The sequence below is a fragment of the Perca flavescens genome, chromosome 20 (genome assembly GCF_004354835.1).
Source record: "Perca flavescens isolate YP-PL-M2 chromosome 20, PFLA_1.0, whole genome shotgun sequence".
NCBI lineage: Eukaryota > Metazoa > Chordata > Actinopteri > Perciformes > Percidae > Perca > Perca flavescens.
In genome coordinates, this window is record NC_041350.1 from 11,477,481 (window position 1) to 11,491,557 (window position 14,077).

The 14,077-nt window shown below is 38.8% G+C and overlaps 1 protein-coding gene across 1 annotated transcript in view; it reads left to right on the plus strand.

Moving 5' to 3' along the window:
• Positions 1–6,837, plus strand: part of kiz (kizuna centrosomal protein) — a 25,524-nt gene extending 18,687 nt beyond the window's left edge. Inside the window, exons 14-15 of the mRNA XM_028566578.1 lie at positions 5,569–5,615; positions 6,527–6,837. Of these exons, the coding sequence (XP_028422379.1) occupies positions 5,569–5,615; positions 6,527–6,630 (151 nt within the window). The 3' untranslated portion in view covers positions 6,631–6,837. The remainder of the gene's footprint in view (positions 1–5,568; positions 5,616–6,526) is intronic.
• Positions 6,838–14,077: the final 7,240 nt, after the last annotated feature.

Sequence of the window (14,077 nt, forward strand, 5' to 3'; positions counted from 1 at the left end):
TTAATTATTTGCTTTATTTTGTCAGCCAGCTGATGAGTGACATCAAAAGGAGGATGGAGCTGGACTCAAAATACAAAAATGGCTTCCTCTCTGTTGTCTTAGACAATAATTATGATTTGCTAGTTAAGCCTAGACTACAGCAGAGGGATTGTAGTTTAAAGCAGAGGCTTTGGTGCAAAAAATGCATTTATAGCCCTTTGTGAGGCTCCTCATTATGTGTGCGCCCGATTCATTAAGTAATTGGTTTGCAGTTGTTTACATGAGTATTAAGGCCTTCTATTCAGGGCCTTTGAGAGATACATTGTGCAAATGTTGCATGTTATGAATGCAGAATGAGAGGCGGGGGGCCAGTCCTATTGGCCAAACACTGCACTTGGCTGAAAAGCGAGAGAAAAGCACTGGGTGCTGCTTTGCATAGCAATGACTAGGGCCTTAATAAGCTTTACAGATTAAATACATGCAGTCTATACAAGATGCAAGAGATACTCTTAACACATTTATATGTGCTCATTTCACTATTATGGCGTTGGAGAGAATTGAGGTCTTTCATATTCTTTTTTTTTTCTCTCTCTCTCTCTCTCCCTTGCTCTCTCCCACACAGTGTTTTTCAGTCAGATACTTTTATAGAATGTGCTGTTTATTGTATTATAACTCTTGGGGAATTGACTGATTTGTCCATTAGAAATCTTTTGCTGTCTTTGTGAGTGGCAAAGTAAAATCACTTTGTGGTTGAGTGAGGATGAAAGGAATAATGCACGAAGGAGTGAGTCTTAATAAGCAGCTGCATTCCATGTAAAGACCACTTGTTCCCCTTTGTATGTGAGTGCATGCCACTGCTTCCTCTCGTGTAAAGAATCGTTGTGCTCCTTTCTACTGTAGGCATTTCAGATGCCACTCCTTTCTTATTTTTATTTTAGTTTTTCATACCTTTTCATCCCCCTCCTCCCCATCTTAGATCCTAAAAAAAAGCTTGAACACGTGCACAGACACACACACAAAACAAAATCCTCCAGCTATCAGCCGGTGTGATGATTGTTGTGCCTAGTGCCTGCTTGACAAAAACCTTGACTCAACAATTAGTGGTTTACAGCTTTGCCTTGGACAACAGGATGTGCTCAAGCATTCGACCTCAAATCACTCAGAATGTCAAAATCAGAATCTCTCTCTCTCTCTCTGTGTGGATCTCTGACAGCTCACTGGGAGGAGGGATAGAAGGGTGAGAGGGACATGAGCTGAGAGAAAGGATTAAAGGGGAGGGGACGTAGAAGGAGAGAGCGGAAGATAGAGGGAGACAGAGAGGCAGTAATGGACAAAGAGGTAGTGAAAGATGTAGTGCTGTTCTAAAAATCAGACTGAATGAAGTGAATGAAGGGAAACACATGTACACAATTTAACAGACAATATAATAATGAATCAGCGGTAGATGCACAATCAGGCATGTGGCAGCATTGAGTCTGCACTTCAGTGAATGTTTGTTTTGGAGAATATATCCTCTCAAAAACAGCCAACAAACGGGATACTGAATTTTTTTATTTTTTTTTTTACAATTGACAATGTATTAGTTGAGTTTAGACCAAAGAATAAGATTACAACCAGGCCCAAACAGGAAAAACAAGACAGTGATTCTAGAGGAAGGCAGCATTTAGAGGCTCCAACCAGAGGAGGTCACTGTCCTACATAGGCTACTTCAAACCAGTAAAGAATGCCTGATTACCCTATAAAACACTTTTGTGTGCTTTGTTGTATTTTAATGTTAATTCAATTTAGTTTTTGGACTTATTTACTCTTAAGCTGTTCGTAGGCTGATCAAGGCAAAACATGGACATAGTGTTCAGTTTTGAAATATGGTAACTTATCAGGCTGTAATGTCTGGTGTTTTGTTAGTTATTAGTGTAAATGATGTCAACAACACATTCAATAGTAAAGAGGGTGGCCATCTTGTGTCATGACCCTCAGTGTCATGTTTAGTCCTGCTGTGATATTATGTGAGCAAGCGTGTATTTGCATTGACATGTTTGATCATACTTGTATACTGTGTGTGTGTGCGTGCTGGACAAGCCAGTAAAAATGAGTTTACCCTCACATAGGCTATGGGGCACAAAGCCATCCCTTGCACTGGCCGTCTCCACTAGACTGCCACCAGTCAGGAGGAGAGCGGCGCTGTGTTGAAATCATTGGCCCCAATACCTCTTCCTCTGAGTTGCAGTACTTACTCATTGCCAGCAGAGAGCACTCACTTGTTAGAGAGTGCCCACTCACGGTGCACTCACAGTTGCCTCTCACTGTTTGCCCCCACTGAGCGCTATATCCTGCTACCATTCAGGCCTGTTAGAGTACATCTAAACGGAGCCTAAACAATGTTTCTGCGGGGTCATACCTGGGATGGGAGTAGGAGTTGATGGGAATGATGAGGTGATGGGTCTCCCTTTACCTTTAGACAAGCACCGCTGCGCAAAAGTGCTATTGTGCTATTAGCATTTGTGTGTGGGTGGCAGGAGCTTAAAAAAAGCCAGGGTAAATAAAAGCAGTTTTCCTCGCTATCTGTGTGTGCAAGGCAGCATTAAATGCTTGGTAAGCATTATTTGCTCTTGTCTGTCCTCACATTCCCAAATCCGTCTTCAGTGACTCCAAGAAACACATCTTAGTCTTGGCAATTACTTTAGACTGCAGTTTGAAAGAGCGGTATGTTCTATATGAAGGTGTCTTTGTCCATGCATGTGCTATTTTTGTCAATATATACTATTAATTATACTACCAACACTGGACGCATTCTTATAAAATGGACATTAGAGTAAACCTAGTTCAAATGTGTAATTTCAGTCTCTGCTGCTTTAGCTACTGCTTTAACTGTAGTACATTACACATGTTTTGTACAACAGCTGAGCTGAACAGGTCTGTCTTGGGACAATTTAAAATGGTAGTCTTAACTGACCACATTTGTATTTGTCAGAAATTTGTAGTAGTTTTTGTTTATTTCTTTCACAGTAGAGATATTGAAACATATTGCAAAAGATTTGGTAAAGCAGATTCCGGATGCATCTCTCAGGGGCAAACAAGCAAAATGTCACAAATAACAAAAATGGAGTGCTACACCGCATCTACCAATGAAGAGAATAGGCTCAAAATGACTTTAAACTTCCATCAGAGAGCCAGGAATAATCATTGGGTTATTCTTAAAGAAACATCACTTTGTCACTATTCCTAAGCAATGGTGCCAATTCCATCCTTTTGTGCATATAATGTGCCTGAGATATGGGGTAAAATGATTGTCCTAGTTTTTATTAATGTAATTGGTATTTGCACATTGTATACCCATGCATTACTAGCCTGCATACCTTGTCTTTTTAAACCTGATTTGAAAATGTCAAAATATGTAAATTCAGAAGTGTTAACGCAGCTCATAGAAAACCAGTGTGGTGTAAATTGATAAAAAGACAGAGGTTTGATTAAGTTGATCTGACATCAAGCTCCAATTGTGTCATGTGTCTGAAAACCATCATACAATTTTAAAGGTTGTCGTGGACTCAGCATAACAGACACAAAATCTGTTTAAGATAAACAACAATATGAATTGTAAAGGCCATACAAAGAGAATGAGCGAGGCAATGGAAAAAAGAGGACATTACAATAGCTGTAATTTGCATCATTTTACACATTACATTCACCTCTGTCTACCAGAGCTTGTAAAACACTGGCCAGCCCAGTCTTACATATTCAGATCATTGCCTCAATTAAGGGAAACTCAGCAGAAGATGAACTGGCATAAATGTTTATGGAAACGGAATATTAGATTGGTGGGGTCAGATACAGTCTGGGCTCTCTATGGTAATAACCCTGTCTTGAAATCAGTCCTGTCCCTCACTGAAGTGGAACAGCTGATAGACCATTCCCATCCCCGGGGGGAAGTTCAAGAAAAGAAAAGCCCAATTTACTCTCCGTATCAGCTATTATTGTGGCAAAGGAGAGGAAGTAATCGTATAGATTATTGCTGTATTTTTGCTGCTGCAGGGTCTGCTGGAGATCTGTTGCCTAACAGTTGTAAATGGATGCAGTTTTGTCCTTGTGGTTTAGTTGTGCTTCAGCATCTGTACTTTATCTCTTATTCAGTTTAAAAAGCTGAATGTGGATAGCAGGAGGATGCCTTTTTTTTTATAAAAAGGTAGACACATATATAGTCCTCACCTTACTATCTACCCCTAGCCTGTTCCAAACTCTGTCAACATATCGTAACTGCTGTGCTATAATTTTGACAAAAGATTTTAAATTTTGTTACCTTCCAAAAACGTGCATGTTAAGGATTCATATATACTGTGTCACAAACAAGTACTTGGCTATTATATTATTTTCTTCGATTGAAATCGTTTTGTACATGGCCGTCTGTCAGTCTAATTTGGTCAGCCGGAAATGTTTCTGTCAAGTAAAAACGCTTGCATTTGCTGTTCCTAAACATAACCGGGAGATATTGCAAACCAAAAAGTACCTACCATAATTTTGGTCTCAAAATAGGCTCCATTCGCCAAAGGATTTGATTATACATTTACTAAAATACACATTTTGGCAAACAAAACCCCTCTATTTCAGCAACACAACTCCGTCATATGCAGTGTACCTTCAGTTTGCATGCAGAGGCTGATTGTCTGTCATTGTGTCTTTGCTTTCTTTTAATTTTTTTGGCACCGCTTTTCTTACTCAGCCTCTGCTTTGATTTGCGAGCATTATAAGTGCCTGAGGTTCAACATGCTGTATGAACAGATGCAAGAATCATCCGAATGTCCTGTAGGAAGTCCTATCAGCATATGAATATAAAGGTTATATTCAAATGATTATACTGGATGTATGGTATATTGCTTTCAGCACCAAGCAATCTGCTCACAGTTAGGAATGGGCGTTGCATCTTTTTTCTGCCTTGAGTGGTGCAAAACAGAAATATACTGTATAGTTTAGAAGATAGCAATTGGAACGCAGCAAGAGTCATTTGGTCCTTATACTCAATGTACAGTCACATGTGCCAGGACTTAGCGGACGGAGAGATGAGGTGATGAGGGTGATTGAGAGAATGACAATCAACAAGGTCATGGGTGTGAATTGATGCAGATGGAGAAACACACCACACCATTTTTTTTTCTTCTTCTTCCTATTTCCAAGAAAAGTGCCAAAACAGCTCTCATATAGAAGATCCAAACAAATAAGCCATATAGATATGTATGCTAACTTGGGAGAAGATGAGGCTATATTGTGGGGTTTTGAATAGACGTGATGATGTAAATGAAAAAGGAGGCCTTTAAAAGTGGAACGGGGGGGGGGCCTTATTGCATATGCACTGAGGTAGATCAAAGCCTTTTCGGAGGTCACACATTTACATAGCCATATCACCAGAGCTACGGGAACCTGGCAACCCTGTCTTTGGACTATTTTTTAATAAAGAGGGCCTTGTGGAAGTCCTTTGCCTCTGCACTGTCTACCTGCCTTTTTCCTTGTTTCCCTTGTTTTTTTGGTGTAAAAAAGCAGCTCAGTTCAATGCTTAAGGCAATAACTTTACATGGCTAATAGCTGTCTTTGTGTTTCCAGGAAAGAGATGACTAACTCAAAGGCTCATTCTATTCTCCAGTCCAAAGGTGAGTATTGATAAAGTCCATTTTAATTGCATGCATCAGAAAAAGGTTAATTACAGGTTCATGCGTTCACATGCATGAGCATTTTGTAAATGTTGAGCCTCTGAAGAACACCAACTGTTTGATTAAATTGCTCTGTAAATGTAGCTATGCCTTTTTGAGGATGTGTAAATGGGAAAAAAAAATGACCTTGAAGACAAATCCAGGTTACTGAAAGCTTAGATGTAATTTGTCAGCAAACACTACCTAAATCACCAAATACATAACTTAAACAGTCCTATTTTAGAATTACTTTAGGACTACTACTTACATCACTGATCAAACCTTAAACAACTGCTCTAGATAATGCAATGAAAGATCATTGTTGATTCTAATGGGGAGCAGCCAGACAAGGTTCTTTGCTATGATATAAATTATTTTTTTTTTTCCCACATCAAGATGTATCCAAATGTCTAGTTCCAGCAGAGACAGATTGTAGTTGGCCACTGGTGTCAGGTTGCATCTCAGTTCTTCTTAAGTAGCAACTTTCATTTCACTGCTCTATAGACTAAATTGACACACACAGCACATCAGTGTATTTCGACCTCAGCTGCTAAATAAGTAAAGAATACAGACCTCTGAATATCACTTAAGTTGGAGCCCAATGTACTGTATGTACTTTTTGGTGCTACGCTCTCAAGTGTATTTAGATTTGTACAGCTGTGATCAGATCACGTCAAGATGCATTTTATTGCCATTAGTGACCAAGACATAGATTTAACACATATTAGACTGTATAAAAGGTAGAGGTTTAAGATTTTTATTGTGCAGTACTCATGGTACACTTTCACTTCAGTGCTTTCATGGATACAGAAATTATGGAAGCGTAAACATTTTGCTCTGATAATGTGATCTTTCTTTACCTTTTTGTATAGCTCTCTGGGGGGAATCAGATGACAGCTACTCAGAGATTGAAGCAGCCTTACGTCCTCAACGTTTCAACGCAAACAACGGTGACATTGATGACTTCTGTGACTGATATTTCCCTGCAGATATTTTTTAAATGCACTACATTATATTGCTGAAAATTTCAGGTGGTTTGGCTCACAGTAATTCACCCCCCTGACCATTATTTTAGTGGTCTGCATTGTAAATCATATGCACACTGTATCGTAAAAACAAATAAAGTTGACAGCTCTCATGCTGGGTAAAGTATGTGAAGAGTTGTCCAACACTCTGATGTTAACCCTGCTTCAGTCTCTTTATCTGAACAACTCTCCCCGCTCATAATAACAGCTCGAAATAGATTAAACTGATCTTTTAAAGCGATTTGTTTGCACTAGGCTGAAAATCATGCATTTTGAATGCCGCAAGCATCTCCGAGTGCTCTACCTCCAGCATGCTCGAGTGTAGTGATGTGAGTCACCTGTGAAATGACAAAGCACAATGGCCACTCTGCACGCTGCTGCACGACCTGTGAACCTGCTGAAGAGGCCCATCTCCCAGGGCACAAAGTGTTGCAGCGCTAACAAACTCAGAATATTTAGAACCTTCAATAAACGCATATTTCTCCCAGCTGCTTCTTTAATAATTGTGCTCAGGCTACAGAAACAAAACAAAAGATGTATGTCTAGATCCCTCTGTACTATTGTGTAAATGAGTCACGAGAAGCGGGATTGTTGCTGAAACCACACAATAGCCTTCTGCGATTTATTATTTTGCAGCACATTGAACGTTCTCTATCTATCAATAACTGAGCTACTGTGTGGGAGGCTACATTCCCAAGTTTACATTTATAGTTCATTATGTCTGTAGTGTAAATTTCCAAAACTGCCTTTCTGGGATGTGGTAAAAGCCCCTGGCATTCAGTGTCAGCAGGATTCCATTAGTCAGCTTTAGGTGACTTTACATGCCTGAACCTTTGTAAAGTAGGACTCCACATTCATTAACAAATAATGGCTTCAGACAGCCCTGACTGTGGCAGAATAATTTGGAGTTTGCTAAAAGGCTCCCTAACATAATATCCATGTTAAGGAGCATGTCAACAGATACTTGTGTGTGACAGATAGCTCACAGTGGACGCTATATATTGTACTACTGTGTACTAACACAATTACATTTTTAAAAAGAACTTTTCGAATTCCATGCCACCGAGTCGATAAGGATGATTCTTTTTAGAGTGTGTGTGTACTAGTCAGACTGTCATGGGAGGACATGGACGGTTTTATCTTGCGGTTAAGGGGTGATATCTGTACAGTGACTGACTCAATTTCAGTATCGGCTTTGCCACATTACTTGATCCATCATGTTCAAGTTGATAGTAGACAGCTCAGTTCTTGCAGCAGTGATTTGGTGAAGGTGATTCATGTTTATTTTTGACTGAATAGATGGCGTCTCCAGATATATATTGTCTCAAGAGTGAGGGAGGATGGAACACAAATGGATTTTTTCATGGTAGTCCTACAATATCACTTGTGATTTCAATGCAGAAAAGAGTCAATTTTGCTCCTGAACACTTATACACTAATTATCCTGTAATATAAAAAATAATAATATAAAGAACATGGGAATCTGAGAGAAGCCTCGTCTTTAAAATGTGCCACACGTTTTGGATTATTTGTTCACTTCACAATAAGTGTGTCACAACCCTTAAAGCTGTACTGTCACGCTGATACTGGTGTTGTTTTAAGTAAGGATTAATGGATTGTAGTCCCCAGTATTATTCAACTCTAAAGCATTTCTTTTCAGGACACTTAATTGACATAATCCTTATGATTTTTAAATCCAAATCGCTAATTTATGAGATGCTATATCATTTCTTTTATATTGAAACCGTAGACAATGTTGAAGTTTATTCTCATGCTTAAAATAAAGGACAAGTAAACAGTCCACAAACGCAATATTTGATCATATTCATTATGTTCTATGCCTTTAATACAAACATGCCCACTTTTAATACTTTTAAAGGATGACTGTAGTAGAAATCCAGACTTTTGTAGAAGTTGGCATGCATGACATTGGAATGGATTATACAATATATGAATGGACAAAGAAACTCAAGGTTTTGTCTCTTTTATCAGATTTGAAGGCATTTAGACTCAATTGTCCTTGAATAGTGTAACATTTAAAATATTCAATGTGAGAGCAAACGGCCAACAGACCTCTTAACTGCAACCACATTTTTCTTTAAAATGAATAACCAAATTACCTAAACAGACCATCTGTGAGAAGCAGTGTCAGAACTACAGAATGTTTCAATTCAGATTCACTTTCCTCAAAGAGCTTTTTGTTATTATTCTCTATCTTTTTAGCCATGTTTATTGGTAACAATGTGAATACATCTCATGGCCTCACATCTACCGTATGTAACAAAGGTCAAGGTCTAACAATATGCAGCTTTGTTAAATTTAAAATAAAGCACAAATACAATATGTAAAAAAAATAAATAAAAAAACAAACTGTATGCTGTATGACAACGCAACATTTCAGTAGTGAACCCACACATCGCAAACCGCTAACAACCCTGAGTTAATTATTCAAAATCTTGTGGTTGAAACATGGTCCACCAATGTCAGAGGAATTGTACCTTCGATCTCCATGTTTGACTGTTGAACAATGTTGAAAAGTCTTGAAATAAACCTTTGCTCTTTGATTCCGATGCACTCACACTAGAGCTGAGAGAAATGAATTGTTGGACAGAAAGTTAATCTGTAACAAGTTTGATATTTCCAGTTTATATTTTAGTTTTTTTAGTCTTTAATGATAACAAGCTGAATGTCTATCAGGTTTGGACTGCTGTTGGGACAAAACAGGACATTTGTAGATCCCACCATGGACTTGGGAAACTGTTATGGGCATTATTTCACTCCATTTGGTGACATCACTCAATTGGCTGACATCGGGCCTCACGGTGGCCCAGTGGTTAGTGCTGTGGCCTCACAGGAAGAAGGTTCTGGGTTCAAATCCATGCCTTTCTGTGTGGAGTTTGCATGTTGTCTGTGTGGGTTTTCTCCGGGTTCTCCGGTTTCCCCCACCACTAAAATATGTTCCCCTCCCCCCTAACTAGCTGATGTGTGGTGAGCATTCTGGCGTTGTAAGGCGTTGTATGGCTGCCGTGCATCACCCAGGTGGGTGCTACACATTAGTGGTGTTAGAGAGCAGTCCCCACCCCCCAAATGCGCTTTGAGTGTCTATGATAAAGCGCTATATAAATGTAATAAATAATAATAATTGAAAGGTCAAAACAATTTATCAATTTATTGAGAAAATAATCAGTAGAATATTCAATAACTAAAATAATTCTTGTTGCAGCCACATTAGATGTTTATAGTGATATCTTAGAGCGAACACATTGTGTTACATTATGATTGTAAGCTCACTGTAGCTGTGTATTGTAGACATGATGTGTCATCCAAGTATATGGCCAGTGTTTCATATATACAGTTGTGTTCAAAATAATAGCAGTGTGATTTAAAAAAGTGAATAATGCTCAAAATCCTTTGAATAGCTTTTAATTCCATAATATCAATGCATTGGTAACACTGCACATTCTAAATCAAAACATGACCTAAATTGATCAAGTTTGTGTTATACCTTTACAGAAAGTGAAGAAAAAGGAATATTAGGCTGTTCAAAACTCAAACATTTACTGTATAAACTGAATGTCTCAAGGGTTTGCTTTACTTTGAATCACTGCACTAATATTTAGTTGCATAACCATTATTTCTGAGAACTGCTTCACATCTGTGTTGCATGGAGTCGACCAACTTCTGGCACCTGTGAACAGGTATTCCAGCCCAGGACGATTGCACTACATTCCACAATTCCTCTGCATTACTGGGTTTTGCCTCAGAAACAGCATTTTTGATGTCACCTATGGGATTGAGGTCTGGGGATTGGGCTGGCCACTCCATAACATCAATCTTATTCATCTGGAACCAAGACTTTGCTCGCTTACTGGTGTGTTTTGGGTCATTGTCTTGTTGAAAGACCCATTTCAAAAGGCATTTCCTCTTCAGCATAAGGCAACATGACCTTTGTGATGTATTGAAACTGATCCATGATCCCTGGTATGCGATAAATAGGCCAAACACCACAGTATGAGAAACATCCCCATAACATGATTTTTGCACCACCATGCTTTACTGTCTTCACAGTACTGTGGCTTGAATTCAGTGCATGGGGGTCGTCGGACAAACTGTCTGCGGCCCCTAGACCCAAAAAGAACAATTTAGCTCTCATCAGTCCACAGAATTCTCCTTTGGCCAGTCAATGTGTCCTTTGGCAAATTTCAACAGTACATGTCTTTTTTTCAGCAATGGGACTTTACAGGGGCTTCTAGCTGATAGCTTTTCTTCACATAGCCTTCTTCTGATCGTGACAGTACTCACAGGTAACTTTAAGTCTTCTTTGATTTTCCTGGAGCTGATCGTTGGTTGAGCTTTTGCCATTTTGGCTATTCTTCAATCCATTTGAATGGTAGTTGACCGTTTTTTCCCCATGTTGTTCAGGCTTTGGATGCCATTTCAAGGCATTTGAAATCATTTTGGCTGAGCAGCCTATAGTTTTTTGCACTTCTTTATATGTTTTCCCCTCTCCAATCAACTTTTTAATCAAAGTCCGCTGTTCCTAAGAGCAATGACTGGAACGACCCATTTTGCTGAGTATTTCAGTGTGAAATGCACTATAACCAGCATGCACAACATTTGCTTAATTCCTTCCTTAAATATGGGCCATAATTGACGCCTGTGTCTCCACAGAATCAATCACCTCACTAAGTGAACACAACACTGCTATTATTTTGACACACACAAATTAACACATTTAGAATGTGAACTCGCAACAACTACTGTTTTTTAAGTATGGAAGCCTGTTCCTTTCAGTCTGGCACGCTATCAAGTACTGAGCTTAAAGCCATTCATGTTCGGTCCACATCAATTCAGCCTTTTTTTCACCTCACCAATTGCTGCCATGAGTGTCTGGAAAGTTGAGAGGAGGGTCTTGCTCCCTCACAAGCCAGATTGACCTGCTTTTTGTCCAGACAACTCCCAATAAGAAGGGGTCACTGTTCTTTCATTGGTGTCTTGCATTCGAGTCCCCCGCCTGCGTCTAAATTGTTCACCCAAGAAACTTGTCTTACTAGTAACAGAAATAGGGGATGTATCCCCCTGATAGTAGATTTAATGCGTATGAATAATCATAATAAATTAGTAAAAATTGTTTCTTTTTGAAAAGTCTGTCAATCCTTTCTTTTTAAAATGTTTATAATGAATTTCGGATTTCTGTTTGAATAGGAATTTAATGTTATTGGTAGGTTTGGGGACACAGATGAAAGCAAGTGGGAAAGTTAAACACATTCATCCACGATGTTATGGTTTCGTTCTCACATGTTTGTGTAATATATTCCTGCCTGCTGGACAAACCGAGGATCTCGAGTGTGCGCCTTCCATTCTCCCCTACCCTACTTTTATTTTTATCACTGAATAATCATTAAGAGCAAGGTCATTTTGATCTTCTGCCTCAATAGGCCTCAATTAAATATTCATTCATTCTGATGTGGCCTCCTCGCCAGCTTCTTTGGTATGTGTGTTAGAGAGACAAAAGGCTGTGCTTTTGATTACACAAGCTTGGGGATTTTCCAAAGAGATCACACATCATTATATAAAGTTAAACAATCTTTTCTACCGATCAACAGTTGTTGGTAATAGGTTTACTTTGTCAAGGATAAGTGAATTTGTCCTTGAATCTTGAAACAAAACAAATTCAGTTTGCAAAGCTTAATCGAGCTGTGTCTCCATGGCTTCTGTTTCACGTCATGCTGCACTGATTCATCACGAATTTTAGCAATTTATCTGCAGCTACGCCTCATTTGGTTGCCTAATGACAAGAATTTATCTTGAACCTGAAATTGAAACATTCATTTATATTAATCTACAGCAAGTATCAACCTTGTGTCACAATTCTTCTAATCCATGATTCAATTTGATTTTCCATTGAAACAATTCATTTTTAACAGGGACCGCAATGCTACAAAAAGAGCGACTAGATAGCTGAAGGGTTTGAGTTCGAGTTTCTCTTTTTCTTTTTTAGTGGTGTAATTGAATGCACCATCAGTTTAACTATGTGTAACTTAAGGCACCATGGAGTCCTGTGTAGCCCACATGCTTTACCTTTGATGTTTGTTTACATAACTCACTCACAGGGAAGGCGAAATGTTACCACACCGGTGACTTCAGGGATCATCTCCGACTCTGGTAGTGTGTGGAACAGTCAAGCTGCAGGCTACCGGGAAGTTAACGTTACACTGTGTCTTTAACTGCATGCTACGTGCCTGTTGTGAGCAAGTAAGCGGGTAGGAAGAGAGAAAAAAATAGCCTGTTGGGAAAATCCCCGATTCTGCTGCTTCTGATTTTGATAGCCAAAACCAAAAGCTCATTTCGAACAATAAAAAAAACTTAACATCAAAATCGTTACACCCTTAGAAATACAGGCAATGTGCATGAGTACAGCATATTATTTAGGCAAAGCTGTTAAATTTTGGCCATGTTAGCGTCATGGTTGCAGAGATGGCTATCTTAGTCAGCTGTTCTGTTGATGCAACACTTTGGTAAATAACTATTTGATGGATAGGCATGACATTTGGTACACATTCATTGTCCACAGAGAATGAATCATAATGATTTGAATGATCCCTGACTTTTAAGTGTAGCACCACTAGCAGGTTAAAGTTTCCACTTTGTCCAATTCTTTAGTTCATGACATAATTCCTCTAAATCTAATGACTGACTTCCCGACAGCCACAACCCGGCGAGCTGTGTTTCAAGATTCCCTAAAAATGCTCCTGTACAGAGAAGCCTTTCACACAACAGATATTTTGACTTGTCGTATAGGAAAAGCAAAGGTGTTACTAATCAAACTCCTTTCAATGCCAGGGCTGTGGCCATATGTACCCTGCCATTTTATTTGTCCCAATTTGGATTGTAAAATTTATGTTGCATACATTGTAAAATATTCCAACAGACCAAGAAAAGTAGTGTCCTGGAGATGGACAGTACTTTCTTCTAACAATCCGCCAATGCAATGTGTCAAATGTTATAGATTCAGAAATTACAATCGCAGCACACTATATCAGTTATACAACATGACGATGATTCATAAGTGTCTGAAATCTCAATTTACTGATTAATATAGAGTAAACTACTGAGTGTCTTTTATAGAAAGTAGTAAATGAGTAAACAACGGAGTAATTCTGGACCCAGCCCAGAACCCTGAAACGGAAGCAGCTAAATGGAATTCAGCCATTTTAATTTCATTATTTACACCTGCTATTCCCTCTGTGACAATTTGATAAAGTCTTTCAGGAAAAAGGTCTATAGTACTTTTTAGGGCATCAAAGCAAAATGACTTTACAAAGAATCCACTTGAATACAGAATCAGTATTATGTTTTTTTTCTTTTACTAATGATGAAATATTAGACATGGTTATA